Genomic DNA, 13,631 nt, shown 5'->3' with positions numbered 1-13,631 from the left:
CCTCTTCCAACAATCACTAGTGACTTAAGAGGACTGAGAAAGGCACAAGAAGCACCAAGAAACACTGTGCAAAGACTCAAACTGGTTGTGAAGTCTTGCAAGAAAAAGGTTCTCTCATCTGCCATTCTGTTTGTAATTTGCTCTGTGATGCCACAGTATCCTTTCCCAATAACCAATTATTTAAGCTACTACTAAAATTTGGGCACATGCAGGATGCCAAGACTGGAATTACGGAAGGGCTATCACCATAGCTGAGGCTGCACATGAATGTACAACACAGCAGTGTAGCCTACTACCGTGAGTGTACATGCTGACACTCCCACATGTGACCAAAGGCTCCATGAAAAGCAAAGATTATCAGAACCTACTATGCAATCTGTTCTGAATGAGTTACCTGTCCTGTTCAAAGGACCTTAGACACAACCTGTAGCAACTACAGGAGAAGGAGAAATGATCCGGAGTAGTTGCAAAATACTCTGACAAAGCTTCTTTTCTCCATTTTCTCTTAAAGTATTTGACACCCCCATAAATACTAAGAAGTCTAATTCTACAAGCTGCTATGGCTGAAACCTGTTGTAACAGATCCATGTGTAAGTTACTTTAGCTCTGTATTATTAGGTAAGCATCTTACGTGAATTTTTTGGCATATTAAGTATAATATTTAGAAGTATTTTAAAATTTAAAAATATTTAAAAGTATACTTATTTGGTATTCTAAGCTTTAGCCCCAAAATTATTAAATTCTGTGTTTGACCAATAAAGTCTCCAAACTAAGCCAAGCATCTAAAAAACCTCCAAATTCTGTCTTTAGCCTGGCAGATAACTTTGACCCCCTGGGCATCTTCTTCAATCTTCAATTATTTGTCTAGAAGGCCAGCAAAAAGCTAGTAATTCTTCCTTTGCTCTAGTATATTTACCAGGCAACTTGAAGATTTTACAGATTTTTCATGCAAGACAATTCTTCTTCACAGTTATTTCTATACCAGGCAAATACACTCAACAAGCTTTACAGAAAGTGTACATTCTCTGAACCACAGGCATGCTTTCAAAGCACATGGTCCCATGAACTCATTCAGGTATTTGTGTAAGTTTCCATACATTTAAAACTGTAAAATATTTCAACTATAAATGCAATATTTGTTGCAAAATACTCTTTTCAGATAAGACTTAAAGAGTTGGCAATTTTGTCTTCCTATCAGTACATAAAGCATTTGATCGAAGATGGGGACAGCAGCGAGTGATACTAACAGCTTTAGGATAGCACTGTCTTCTTTTTGTAGAGCCTGGCCTTCCTGGGACACTGGTTTCTTCTTCATCATGCAAATCAAGCTCCTCCTCATATTTAACCGTTTCTTTACCAACTGGCATCAAATGATCATCCAGTTCACCTGAATATTATGAAAGAGTCCAAAGAAATAGCATTGTGAACAATCAAATCTTGGTTCCTTAAGATACTATGCAGTAGATGTGACTGCTCATAAAAACACCTCACCTAAGTCTTTAAAATGCAAGGCTCCAAAAGTGTAACTTTACTCTTTCTCCAAAGAGTGATAAAGATTTTTTGCAAAAATATTTATAGTAAAAATACCTGAAATTTTAATTACAAAATTAATTCTATAATGAAAATAACAAAGAAAAATAAATGATTTTGCCCATACAAACCAACCAGAGACTGAAATATTCATTAAAAAAAAAAATTTAAAAAATCACTCCCATGGAGTTATGCCAAGAAAGAAGGAACAGTTAGTTTTATTTTTGTATCATTTTAAAAAGGGAATCACTCCTGTTGAATGTGCACTCTCAACACTGAGTTGAGCCATCACAGTGTTACTCTTGGATATATTTACTGGCCATCACAGTGTTACTCTTGGATATATTTACTGGCATGAATTCAATGATCAAAACGTTTAACTTCACAAAAAAAAACAAACACCCCAACCCCAGTCAGGATTTTGGGGTTTTTTGTTGGTTTTTTTTTTTTCATTAAAAGATACATAAATGCTTCTGTACTTCATCATAGCACCCATAACATGGAATTGTCTTTAAAACATTCCACAATAAAGAATATGCTCCATTTACTTAATAAAAAAAGGAGAACTGAAGTAAGCCTGCAATGTCCTATTTTCAGAATGTGCCTTACAATACAGTAGAGAACACAGTAAGTTTAGGGTTGCGTATTCCATTTTTTAATTTGTAACAATCAACTTTAAAAAACAACTTATTTTTTGGTTTTGGGTTTGCACGCCAAGAATTTGGTAGCTGGGGGGCTACAGGGGTGGCTTCTGTGAGAAGCTGCTGGAAGCCTCCTTATGTCTGACAGAGCCCATGCCAGGTGGCTCCAAAACAGACCCACTGCTGGCCAAGGCTGAGCCCATCAGTGTCAGTGGTAATGTGTCCAGGATAACGTGTTTAAGAAGGGGAGGAAAGAAAAAAAAGAAGAGAAGAGATTTTCTGCCAAAAAAGAGGAGTGAGAACACAGAATCATAGAATCACAGAATGGTTAGGGTTGGAAGGGACCTTAAAGATCATCTAGTTCCAACCCCCCTGCCATGGGCAGGGACACCGTGCACTAGACCAGGTTGCTCAAAGCCTCATCCAGCCTGGCCTTGAAGACATCCAGGGATGGGGCCTCCACAACATCTCTGGGCAACCTGTTCCAGTGCCTCACCACCCTCTCTGAAGAATTTCTTCCTGATATCTAATCTGAACCTCCCTCTTCTCAATTTGTACCCGTTACCCCTTGTCCTGTCACTACAGGCTCTTGTAAAACATGTCCAGGTTGCTCAAAGCCTCATCCAGCCTGGCCTTGAAGACATCCAGGGATGGGGCCTCCACAACATCTCTGGGCAACCTGTTCCAGTGCCTCACCACCCTCTCTGAAGAATTTCTTCCTGATATCTAATCTGAACCTCCCTCTTCTCAATTTGTACCCGTTACCCCTTGTCCTGTCACTACAGGCTCTTGTAAAACATGTGAGGAACAACTCTGCAGACCCCCAGGTGAGTGGAGAAGGAGGGGGAGGATGAGCTCCAGGCACCAGGGCAGAGATTCCTTGGCAGCCCATGGTGCAGACCATGGTAAGGCCAGCTGTGCCCTGCAGCCATGGGGGGTCACAGGGGAGCAGAAACACCCCTGCAGCCCGGGGAGGTCCCCGCGCCGAAGCAGGGGGATGCCTGAAGGAGGTGGTGACCCTGTGTGCAGCCTGTGCTGGAGCAGGCTCCTGGCAGGAGCTGTGGCCCAGTGGAGAGAGGCACCCAGGCTGGAGCAGGTTTGGTGGCACAACTTGTGACCCCCGTGGGGCACCCAGGTTGGAGCAGGGTCCTGAAGGATGGCACCCCATGGGGGGACCCGCTGGAGCAGTTCATGAAGAACTGTCTGACGTGGGACAGACTTGTGTTGAAGTTCATGGAGGACTGTCTCCCATGGGAGGGACCTTGTGCTGGAGCAGGAGCAGAGTGTGAGGATCCTCCCCTCAGGAGGAAGGAGCAGCAGAGACAACATGTGATGGACTGACCACAACCCCCATTCCCCATCCTCCAGGGCCCCTCAAGAGGAGGAGGTAGAGAAATCAGGAGAGCAGTTGATCCTGGAAAGAAGGGAGGGCTGAAGGAAGGTGTTTTAAAATCTGGGTTTAGTTGTCTTTTACTCTGAATTGGTTGGTAATAAATTAATTTTTTTTCCCCAAGCTGAGTCTGTTTTACCCATGAGGATAATTAGTAAGTGATCCCTCCCTGTCATCTCAAGCTGTGAGCCTTTAATTGTATTTCTCTCCCCTTTTGCACTGAGGAAGGGGAATGACAGAGCAGCTTGGTGGGTACCTGACCTCCAGCCAAGGTCAACCCACCAGAGTTAAGTATATTCAATGTCAAAATCTGTGCGCCTTGTATTAACGCTGCATTTGCTGTTTAAGAAAAGTGTGTTAAATAACAATATTCCCCTGGACAATTTAGCTTACAGGGGGTAAGCTAAGTGAGTAAGTATTTGATCGTATCACAAAACAAGGCAAGAGAAAGAAAGCTATGGTAAGTGGCCATAGCAGAAATGCAGATATATGCATAACATCCATATCGTGTTCAATTCCTCAATTATAAAATATTATTTACTGAAGAGGTGTTGTGTTTCCAGTTCTTACCAATTTTGTGCAGTTTTTCACAGCAAATAAGAGCTACAACTCTCTCAGCCAGTCTTGCACAACTCATTGGAGGACCCTATAAACATTTAAATATTACTTAAAATCTTCAGTTGATTAGCACATGACTTATTATACATGTTAGAAACAGTTAAATTTAACACAAACATTAGGTAAGCAAAACTGTAAAATATTAACATTTATGACATGCCTGAATATCTTCACAAAACTGTTGTTTTACCACAGAAGCCAAAATTACAAGTTTTTGAACTCGACATACTGCTGAGAGAACCATTTAAGGATGTTTTCCTACAACTGATACATAAGTGTGTGAAAAGACAAGGCACTGAGAAGAACAAATTCTTTTTGCCCAGGGAATAAACAGTAACTGCTGTAAACTAGGTAACAACAGATATAAACAGGGATCTAAATACAGCTGAAGAGCACAATACAGGAAAATCATGTCATTTTCATTACAACAATGAAATTAATTAAGTCTAGAAGACATGCACATCCATACCAACATATTCACTTATTTCTAAGCTTCTCCTTCCCCAAATACCTACAACAATTGAAGCTCGAAGAGGTGAGTTGATTGGCAGGTAGAGAGTAGAGTAAAACGTATGATCAGGTAGTTCTCGGGTCTTACACTTGGGAGCTAGGTGTGTAAATGGATCACTTGGTAATCTAGCGCAGTACCTAAGTTGACAAAACATTTAACAAGTGATCAAAACCTGCAAATTAAAACCTAAAGACATTTCAATGGAATCTTGCCTCACTGGTGTGAATGTTACAGAAGATGATTTCAGGCCTCGCTAAGCACTGCAGGGGTACATGACTGATCTTCAGCTAACTGTCAAGCAGAACTCCAAGTCCTTTACTGCAGAGCTGTCTCTAGAAAGGCTGTTCCAAGGTTGCAATGGCACATAGGACTATTTCAGCCCAGGTACAAGAGTTTCTATTTTTCTTTGCTTAATCTCCTGAGTGTACTGTTGTCTTCGTCCTCCTATTTGCCATGGTTCCCCTCTGAATGGCAGCCTTACCTCCACTGCACTCGCTTCTCCCCATCACAGCTTGGTGCCAGATGCAAAGGTGCTGATGTTAAACTGTACTGGACTCCTAATGGCCCTTGAGGCATGCCACACATAAGCAGCTGCCAGACAGCCTCTGAACTGGACTGCCTGACTACGTTCTATTTACCAGGCAGTCCACTGGAATGGTCTACATCTCATGAATTTGACCACTAAGGTACTATGGCAATTGCATCGAAAGCCTTAAGTGAATTGACATTCACTGCTTCTCTCCTGTCAGAGTGAAGCAAGCACTTCATTCCTCGGGAGACAAGTGTGGTCAGGCAAAAAAAACCATCCTCAATTAAACTCCTGTCAGCTGCCGTCAACCACTTTTTCCTTTAAGTGCCTGGAAGCAGCTTCCATGAGGACTTGGTCCTAATATTCCATATGACTAAGGTAAAATTGACCCTTCTGTAGCTCCCTGGATCTTCTTCCCTGCCTTTTTGGAAGTGTAACAACATTTACCTGTTCCTGTCACTGAGGACAGACTCTGAATTCCATGGCGTTACAAATATCGTTTGGCTAGCTCCCCTGGAAGCAGAGCATCCTGTCTTGTGGACTTGTATTATCTCCAGCTTACTTACTATGGGGTCTTTTTGGGGAGGTTAGTTTGTTTTAAAAAGCATGACAACAGATTTCTATTGCAAATGTGAATATTTGAACCAGAAGATTTTACTACAGTTTTAACAAGCCACCTTTGTTTTGTTTTGGTTTTTAAGCTAGCTTGCCAATAGCCAAAAAAGAAAAGAAAAAAAAAATCTCACTACCCGTTTTGAAAATAAATGTTTCAGGGCAGCTTTTACCAAAACAGGAATCAATATCACTAGACTCATCAGTTATCTAGCTCTGTTAGAGCTAGAACCTCTGTAGACAAAGAGACAAAACACAAATTATCCCTTCAAGCTGCTGTGACCACTTTCTCGAGGAGAGAAGATCCTGCAAGATTCCTAAGAGGAAATGCATACAATGCCCCAGCCTATACTTCCATGTTGCGAGACAGACTAAGAAACTTTTAAAGACAGGAAGTAAAAAATGAATACACCTCTTACCTATTTATGTGCCCAATAGCAGTGTTAATAGTAACTCTCGGACTGTTCTCATCCGGCCTCAAGACATAGGGTGGAAATACATCATCATCATCAACAATGGGTTCAGTTTCGGTTTCATTGGCATCGACAGATTTTGAGCATTTGTTTCTCAGGATCTTAACATTTCAAGAACAGAGCATAATGAGTTTTCATTCAAAATACTACGATGAATTTAACATTAACAGGCACATTCCTTTGAGCTCATACCTTCTCAATCGCTTTGTATGTCTTAAGATCTTCTTCAAAACTTTTGATTTTGTCTGTATCTGCTAACATGATGTAATTGGAAATCGGTGCTCTAGCTCTTCCCTTTGACTGCACATAGGAACGGTATTCTGTGGGCAAATCAAAACGCACCACCAAGTTGCATTTTGGTATGTCAACACCCTCCTCTACTATGCTAGTAGCAATAAGTAGGTTGGTCTCATGCGCTCGAAATTTTCTAAGAACCTGCAAGAGTAACGAAGACATGTTTAAGAGATTAGTGTGAGACCTGTTTCTGTCACCAGATTCATTAAAAGCCAATAAAACCAGGGGGAGTGGATCAGACATTGTTTAAATATGAAGATATAAAACTATTAGCAAAAAATCTTTTCAGAAACACGGTGAAGCTATTTATCAGAACAGGCAGATTTCTAAGAACCAAATCTGGTATGTGGAACTGCACAAGGCCAAGGAGCTACTACAGCCACTAACAATGGAGAGGATCCAACCTATTTATTTAGATTTTTTCAGCTTTCAGAATGCTGCTTTCAGGACAGCATCTTTTCAAACCATTTCTGAGGATGAAGCATCCTTGGGGGGGTGAAGCACATTTTAGAGCTGGTACCTCTGATATTTATAACATTTACTAAACAATACTAAGGAAAGGGTTTTTGGAGGTAAGGGGAAGGAAGAGGAGGGGAGGTCAGAAGGACAACCCAGCCAGGGGTGAGGAATAAATGCATTTGCTTTCAAAATGCTTTAAGTGATGTCAAAATCATGGTCTTTTATAACATGTAATGATTTACCAAATTCACTTTTAGTAGAGATGATTATTAAAACCAGCTTCACTGTTGAAAATGTCAGGAACCTTGATTTCCTTTACAGTATTACTGTACTACTGCTAACACAATGCAGAAAGATTAGATGGTTGATGATCTGACTAGACACAAACATGATTTTACATGAAATTTTAATTTGTTTGTGTAACGTGACATAGCAATGTCTACAAACATGGGTTTGTTTGGTTTTTTTTAATGAAGAACACCTGTATTTCCAGTAAGTATGCATATTTGTTAAATCAAGGGTATTCCCCGAACTTGCAATGACTGTGCCCCAGACTCTGCCTGTTGGTTTGTTTTTAAGACACACACACACACAAAAAGGAAGCAAGAAAAGGGTTCTGAAGGTACTGCTAGTTTTAATTATTTTTCTTGATGTTACCTCTTCCTGTTTTCTGAATTCTACTTCCATCTGCTTATTGCGAGGCTGGTTCTTGCCAATGCCATGTCCAGTTATGAAATTGCTACTGATGTAAGCCAGTTCTGGATCTTGCTTGCCAGCTTCTTTTATCAACCTAAAAATATTGTAAGCATTCTTAGAAGTCGCACAATCCCAGAAAACAGAAGACAAACTCCCTCAACAAAGTATGTTTCCTCAAATAATACCTCAATACAAGGTATTATTTTTCAGGTTAAAAACACAGGCTGTTATTCTCCTTAATGCTAAAATATATATTCTGTTCAGGTATACTAATGACAATGTTGACCTGTTTTTCTAAAGAGCAATGCTCAGCCTACCCAGTGAGATGTTTACTACTTTTGAAATTAACCCAGGTGTATCGACAATAAGAGGATTTAATCCAACTATTTAAAAGGAACATTGAGCAGGGAGATGAAGATCATCCACGTTCTCACAGTTTATTCCTCTATGTCCTTCTTTAGGTTGCAGAAGCAGAAAAGGCTGGCTCCTGCAGTGATTTGATCTCACAGACAAGGTAAAGATTGCTCATATAAATAATGAGCTGAATCTAGAACCAGGCATTTATGGATTTAAAAGGATAATTACATTATGCAAAGTTGATCTGTTGTCAGCATGGACCAAACTTGGGATTTCTCAACCATAACAGGTTTTTGAGGCAGCAGAGCCAATAAAAATCAAGATATCGCCTACAAAAAAACCCACATCTCTTGCATGTCTCACTATCCCCATCCCAGTTCCACTTTGCTCATAGTATATCCATCGTGTCCATTACCAAGTGCTACTCATATCCAAAAGACAGCCTGCCTCTGCATGCCTCAGCAGTAATTCAAACCTTTCCCAATTACACCTCCAGCAGTTCTGCCCTGCATCTAAGATGGGTGCCATGCCGGGCCCCAGCGACATGCCAACCACCTGCCCTGCCAGCTGCTGCCAAACCAGATGGAAAACTGCAAAGTTCTCACTGCCCTTTCCACCCTTGGAAAACTACTGAAGTCTGTCCCTTTTACCTGGTCGCTGTTTTAAACAAGACTTATGAGAACATAAAACACCATGAAGACTTCCTTCCTTTGCAAGCTGTTAAAACTGGAATGGACAAGGAGTATAGGAAAGAGAATGGAAAAGTGGCAACTAGCTTGCTATTCTTACAGAAACAGCCTAGAAGGATCCTCCTGTACCAAAATACATGTCATTTGCTAGTTCAAGGCTAAACAGTCATGTTTCTGTAGGCAGTCTAGGCTCTTGAGACAGACATACTAGGAAAAGTATGGGGTAATAAGTGGACAAAAACCCTAAATACTTTTTCATATTTTTTTTGCCACATGGCCTTCCTGTCAAGTCAAATAAGCTTCAGTTTGAGTACCTACTATGCATCTCAAACATTCTTACTGTATCCCATTTACAGAAATGAGCAATTAAAAGCATCTGAATAAACACTGCACTGTGCACATCTTCTGCAAGTTCTTGAGAAACATTCAAGAAACATTTTAACCTTGTGGTCAAAAAAGTATTATTAGTGGTAGGTAACAGGTGCTGTTTTTTAAACAGATACAAAAACTTCTGCTTTCAGACTCCTCTCTAAGGGAGGTGAGAGGCACTGCAATGAAAACTGAAGGCAATTGGGCTTTAGACGTTTACTCTTCTGAAAAATTAGGCTATAAGAACCAGAACTCACTGTTTTATTTGGCATACACAGTTAAGTGAGCCACTTCATTAGCTGTATGTAGTAATAACCAAATAATAAGCTGAGGCTTTTGTGTGCTTTGGGTTTCCTCCCCCCCCTCCCCTCACTAATTTGTAGTATTTACAATATATGCAGCAGCTGTTATTAAAAATCTCTAAAGAAAGAGATTAGTCCCAATTACTGCTTCAGAGAAAATTCCTACCCATTTCTCTCATAAAGTACAACACATGCCACATGAATTTTCCTCTTTCTCAGTCATCATGTACTTCATGAAATGGGATTCTAGTCTCCAAGTACTATCAAAATAAATACATTTTGAGGAAGAAAAATTATCCTTCTGCTTTAACTTAGTTCTGTATAAGGATACATACTGGATTACTGGAAGCTTGTGTGGTTTTGATACACCAATTCAAACACTCTCAACTTCCTTTTTCAGGAGACAGTCTCTCCACCTGTACATCCAGCATAAATATAGCTACAGTCAGCAGAGGCCCTTCAACTAATCCACTAACTAAGTGAGCCTACAGTGAGGTTCTCCACTGAAGGCTTTTAGTCTTAATTCCAACAGCTCAGGTCTGCCCATCATCCCGATATTTTGAGACCAGATATGTTTACATGATGTAAAGGAGCATTTTGAGAGTCTGCTAGATACATTTCAAAAGTGGATAAGAAGTTATGTACTTTACTTTTTGCTGCCAATAACCTGTACCAAAGGTGCCTAAAGCTTAAGGATGGCAGAATTTGGTTACCTATTTGATCTACACATCATATTCTGTCAGGTTCAACAGCAGTCAGGATATAGTATAGTGTATAAATCAGTCTACAAGAAGGCACAGTGGAAAAAGAGTACAATTTAAATCCCATCCGTAACTTAACAGAGGAAAAAAAAATAAATTGAACAATTCTGTTCACTCCCTGTTGGATAATGAAATACTCATTTCAGCTCAGCAAAAATGTATCAGAAACTGTTAATGTTCTTTTTTCAAGAGTTATTAAAAGAACATGTGCATTTCACTGAATGGCTTAATTTGCCTCATATTGCATATTTATATAAACTTATCTAAAAACATAAGAAAATACAAAGAAAAAGGATTAAGATCGGGCAAGTCTGCAGATCAAAGAATGTATTATGCACTCAAACCATTGACTTGGGCAAAGAGGTAACAACACAAGAGTCAGAATCGGAGGTACCCAGGCGGCAAACAAATAAATTGCACAGAACATTTAGCACACCTGGCAAAAGAAACCTCCCAAAACCCCAAAAGCAAAACAGATCAGTAAATCAAATATCATTCATGGTTTGTGGCAAACAGCATTTAACAATTACGTGTTATGTATAACTAACATGGATCACATTCAGGAATAAGAACTGATAAGGAACTAAAGTACTGCACAGTGTATTTTGGCAAATATTCTGGGGTTCATATTTTTCTTGGTGGAGACTATAAGAAAGTGCTTAGTGTTTGACTGAATAGGCATTTCATAAACACCAACTCTTACAGCAGCACCGGTAAATCTTAAGAGGCATTTGTGCAAGGGCAAATTTGATTTTCTGTAGACTTGGATCATGTAATAATGTGATTTAGTAAGGTAATGGTAAGATTTCCAGCAGTATTGCACTCAGTAGGTTAGAGAAGTTTCCAGTATCTACTGCAAATACAAATGTAAAGAGTGATTAAGACAAATAAGTATATGGCTATTTTACAGGGTAAGTACAGTATTGCATATTCTGCCTTCTAAAAGGATTAAATTACAAACTCAGTCAAAAACAAGCCCTTGAGAAAAATTTTCAGATACACATGCTCTTTCCATCCCCCCCATACACACATAGTCTGAATATGTATTCTTTTTGTTATTCTTTATGCAGACCTAGTATGATCTCCTAAACCAACTTGAAAATTTAACATCCATGTACTGGCAGCTGAGTCTGCCTTTCTTCTTTTTTTAAATTACTTTTTTTGAAACAAAAAGCTTTACCTGTTTAGGACAACTGCTGTGTATCTTCTTTCCACAAAAATAATTCCACATAAAATATTAGTAAAGGGAGATGGAAAATTAGTCTCTGGCTTCTCTTTTTCCTCAATTTCTTCATCCTCATCATCATCTTCTGAATCACTCCAAGATACGTAATTATCCTGATTCCTGTTGTTATACCATTCAACACTTTCAAACTGCTGCCGCTCATATGGTTTATATTTGCGCAAGATTTCAAGCAGCTTTATTACTTTTGGGGTTACGAATTTCAGGTCAAGTGAGGCAGGCGAGAAGTGCTCTTCACAGAGTGCATGTATTTTCCTTAGGAAAGTGTCTGTAAACAATAAAAATTTCCTGTGCAGCTCCTCTTGTTCGTGTTTGATATACTTCTGTAGCTCTCTCACCATCATCCCAGCTACCTTATCTGCACACCAGGGTCCCAGAACAACCAACACAGCTCGACAGTCTGACAATATCTACAACAAAAGAATTCAGATATCAGTCATGAGCTATCCATTTAAGACTGCGATCTTGTTTCTCATATACAGCACAATCTTTGTAAGGATTATGACAATTCTTCCATAGTAAAAATATTTAGAAGTCTGCTTTTGTTATTTAGATAACGTTGGGAACTTTGGTGTTCTGAGTGGAGCAAGTTTCCTCCTCCCCTTAAATTACTACAATTAATCTTTGAACTTTGTAAAATATTCTTTAAAAAAATTCTTTTGAGATGTTGTGGAACTGTAATTTGAAGTTTACCTTAAGATAATTATGCTAAAAAAAGAGAATACTCTTTGAGGCAGCTAAATAAACAAAGCAGAAATCACTACCCTTTATCATAAAGCTAATAAAATATATGCTTTACTAGGCATTTTTTACTTTATTTGTTACCCATACGTATCATGGTTTCAAAAATATCTAACCAGAAAGTTGTATGGTGGCTTCAAGGTAATCTTAGCAAGTCTAGTCTCTCAAAGGAAAAAAATTAAGGCTTTTTAGCATGGGTGGAAGAGGAAAAAACAGAGAGAAATATACCCTACTCAGGGAGCACAGCATAGGCATGTGAGACCATCAACATCTTATCTGATGGCAAGTTGTTTCCTCCTGAAGAGTGAAGTGGTCAGATAATGAACTAGAGATCCAGAAATGGGGTAGACTAATAACACTATTAAAAAGACTCAGGAATTGGATGTCCTACTAAACAGAACAACTGTGATAGAACTATAACAACAGACAGGATGATACATTTTTTTAATTCCACTTCCTTTTTCCCCTCTGTGAGGAAATAAAGAACAGGTTATCATCCTCTTTACACTACCCTCCCTGAAGTTTCTTAGTTTTAAGACTTAATTAAGGACAAAATTTATCTGAAGTAATTTTAACTGCACACAGAGGCTTGATGCTCTTCAGTGCCAAGACAAAAGGCACCTCAGGCTGAAAACTGATTTCTTTTTCATAACATGAGTGCCTCCATCTTCTTGGAGAGCCACTGGATCAGAAAACAAGCACAGAGGGTTACCTGCATCAGAAACATAGCAGTTAACTCACTCTTTTGGACTATGCAAATCTTGGGGACTGCCCCCAGCTGCCAGCATTCGTTACACATTTTAAGTTTAGTACAAAAGTAACCAGGACTACTTTTGCCATGCAACTGTGCTATCCAGCCTTATGTAACATTCCTCCCTCTATAATCATAAACCAAAATAGTATTTTTCTGGACAGCATCAGAGTGCTGGGTTTCTAAGAACACTACAGGAAACTGGAATACTTTGTGCTGAAGAAAGAAATACGTTCTCCAACTTCTTTGTGGACTATTATAGGAATGTGACTCGCTACTGCCTTATTAAACAAAGGCTTACATACCTACATAGCTGTACCTCAGGAGGCAATTCCAAATCACAAACGCAAGAGAGAAAAAAGCTGCCTGGACCCCATGTGTGACAGGTCCCTGCTCAATACATCACGTCTTCTGGATGCTACTCTGCCATCTCTCACAACAATGTAGGGGCAAACAAATCGACAGTTGGGGGCAAGCTTGAGGTTCAAATTTCATTCCAGCAAGGTATGGCCCACTACTGTCAACAGCTCAGTATTGTTCTAAGATAAACTGTAGAAACTGTAGATCTATGGCTGGAATTTTTGCCTGAATTCTTACTTTATCACCTTTTAACACACGTGGATACTGTTTTTCCAAATACTTCCTGAGGCATTATTTCCTCTTCT

At 39.5% G+C, this 13,631-nt stretch overlaps 1 protein-coding gene across 2 annotated transcripts in view; it reads right to left on the bottom strand.

The window, feature by feature from the left end:
* The window catches only part of DICER1 (dicer 1, ribonuclease type III), a 46,626-nt gene that overhangs the window by 19,684 nt on the left and 13,311 nt on the right, over window positions 1-13,631 (bottom strand). For both annotated transcript variants that reach the window (XM_010150186.1, XM_010150187.1), the window contains exons 9-15: window positions 11,412-11,884; window positions 7,715-7,847; window positions 6,497-6,739; window positions 6,251-6,405; window positions 4,695-4,827; window positions 4,132-4,207; window positions 1,248-1,387 (exon numbers count right to left, since the gene is read on the bottom strand). In XM_010150186.1, coding sequence (XP_010148488.1) covers window positions 1,248-1,387; window positions 4,132-4,207; window positions 4,695-4,827; window positions 6,251-6,405; window positions 6,497-6,739; window positions 7,715-7,847; window positions 11,412-11,884 — 1,353 coding nt within the window. The remainder of the gene's footprint in view (window positions 1-1,247; window positions 1,388-4,131; window positions 4,208-4,694; window positions 4,828-6,250; window positions 6,406-6,496; window positions 6,740-7,714; window positions 7,848-11,411; window positions 11,885-13,631) is intronic.

This window comes from Eurypyga helias, unplaced genomic scaffold, assembly GCF_000690775.1.
Source record: "Eurypyga helias isolate BGI_N326 unplaced genomic scaffold, ASM69077v1 scaffold11644, whole genome shotgun sequence".
NCBI classification, from domain to species: Eukaryota; Metazoa; Chordata; class Aves; order Eurypygiformes; family Eurypygidae; genus Eurypyga; species Eurypyga helias.
Note: the sequence above shows the minus strand (reverse complement) of the source record. Positions and strands in the feature narration are given on the sequence as shown.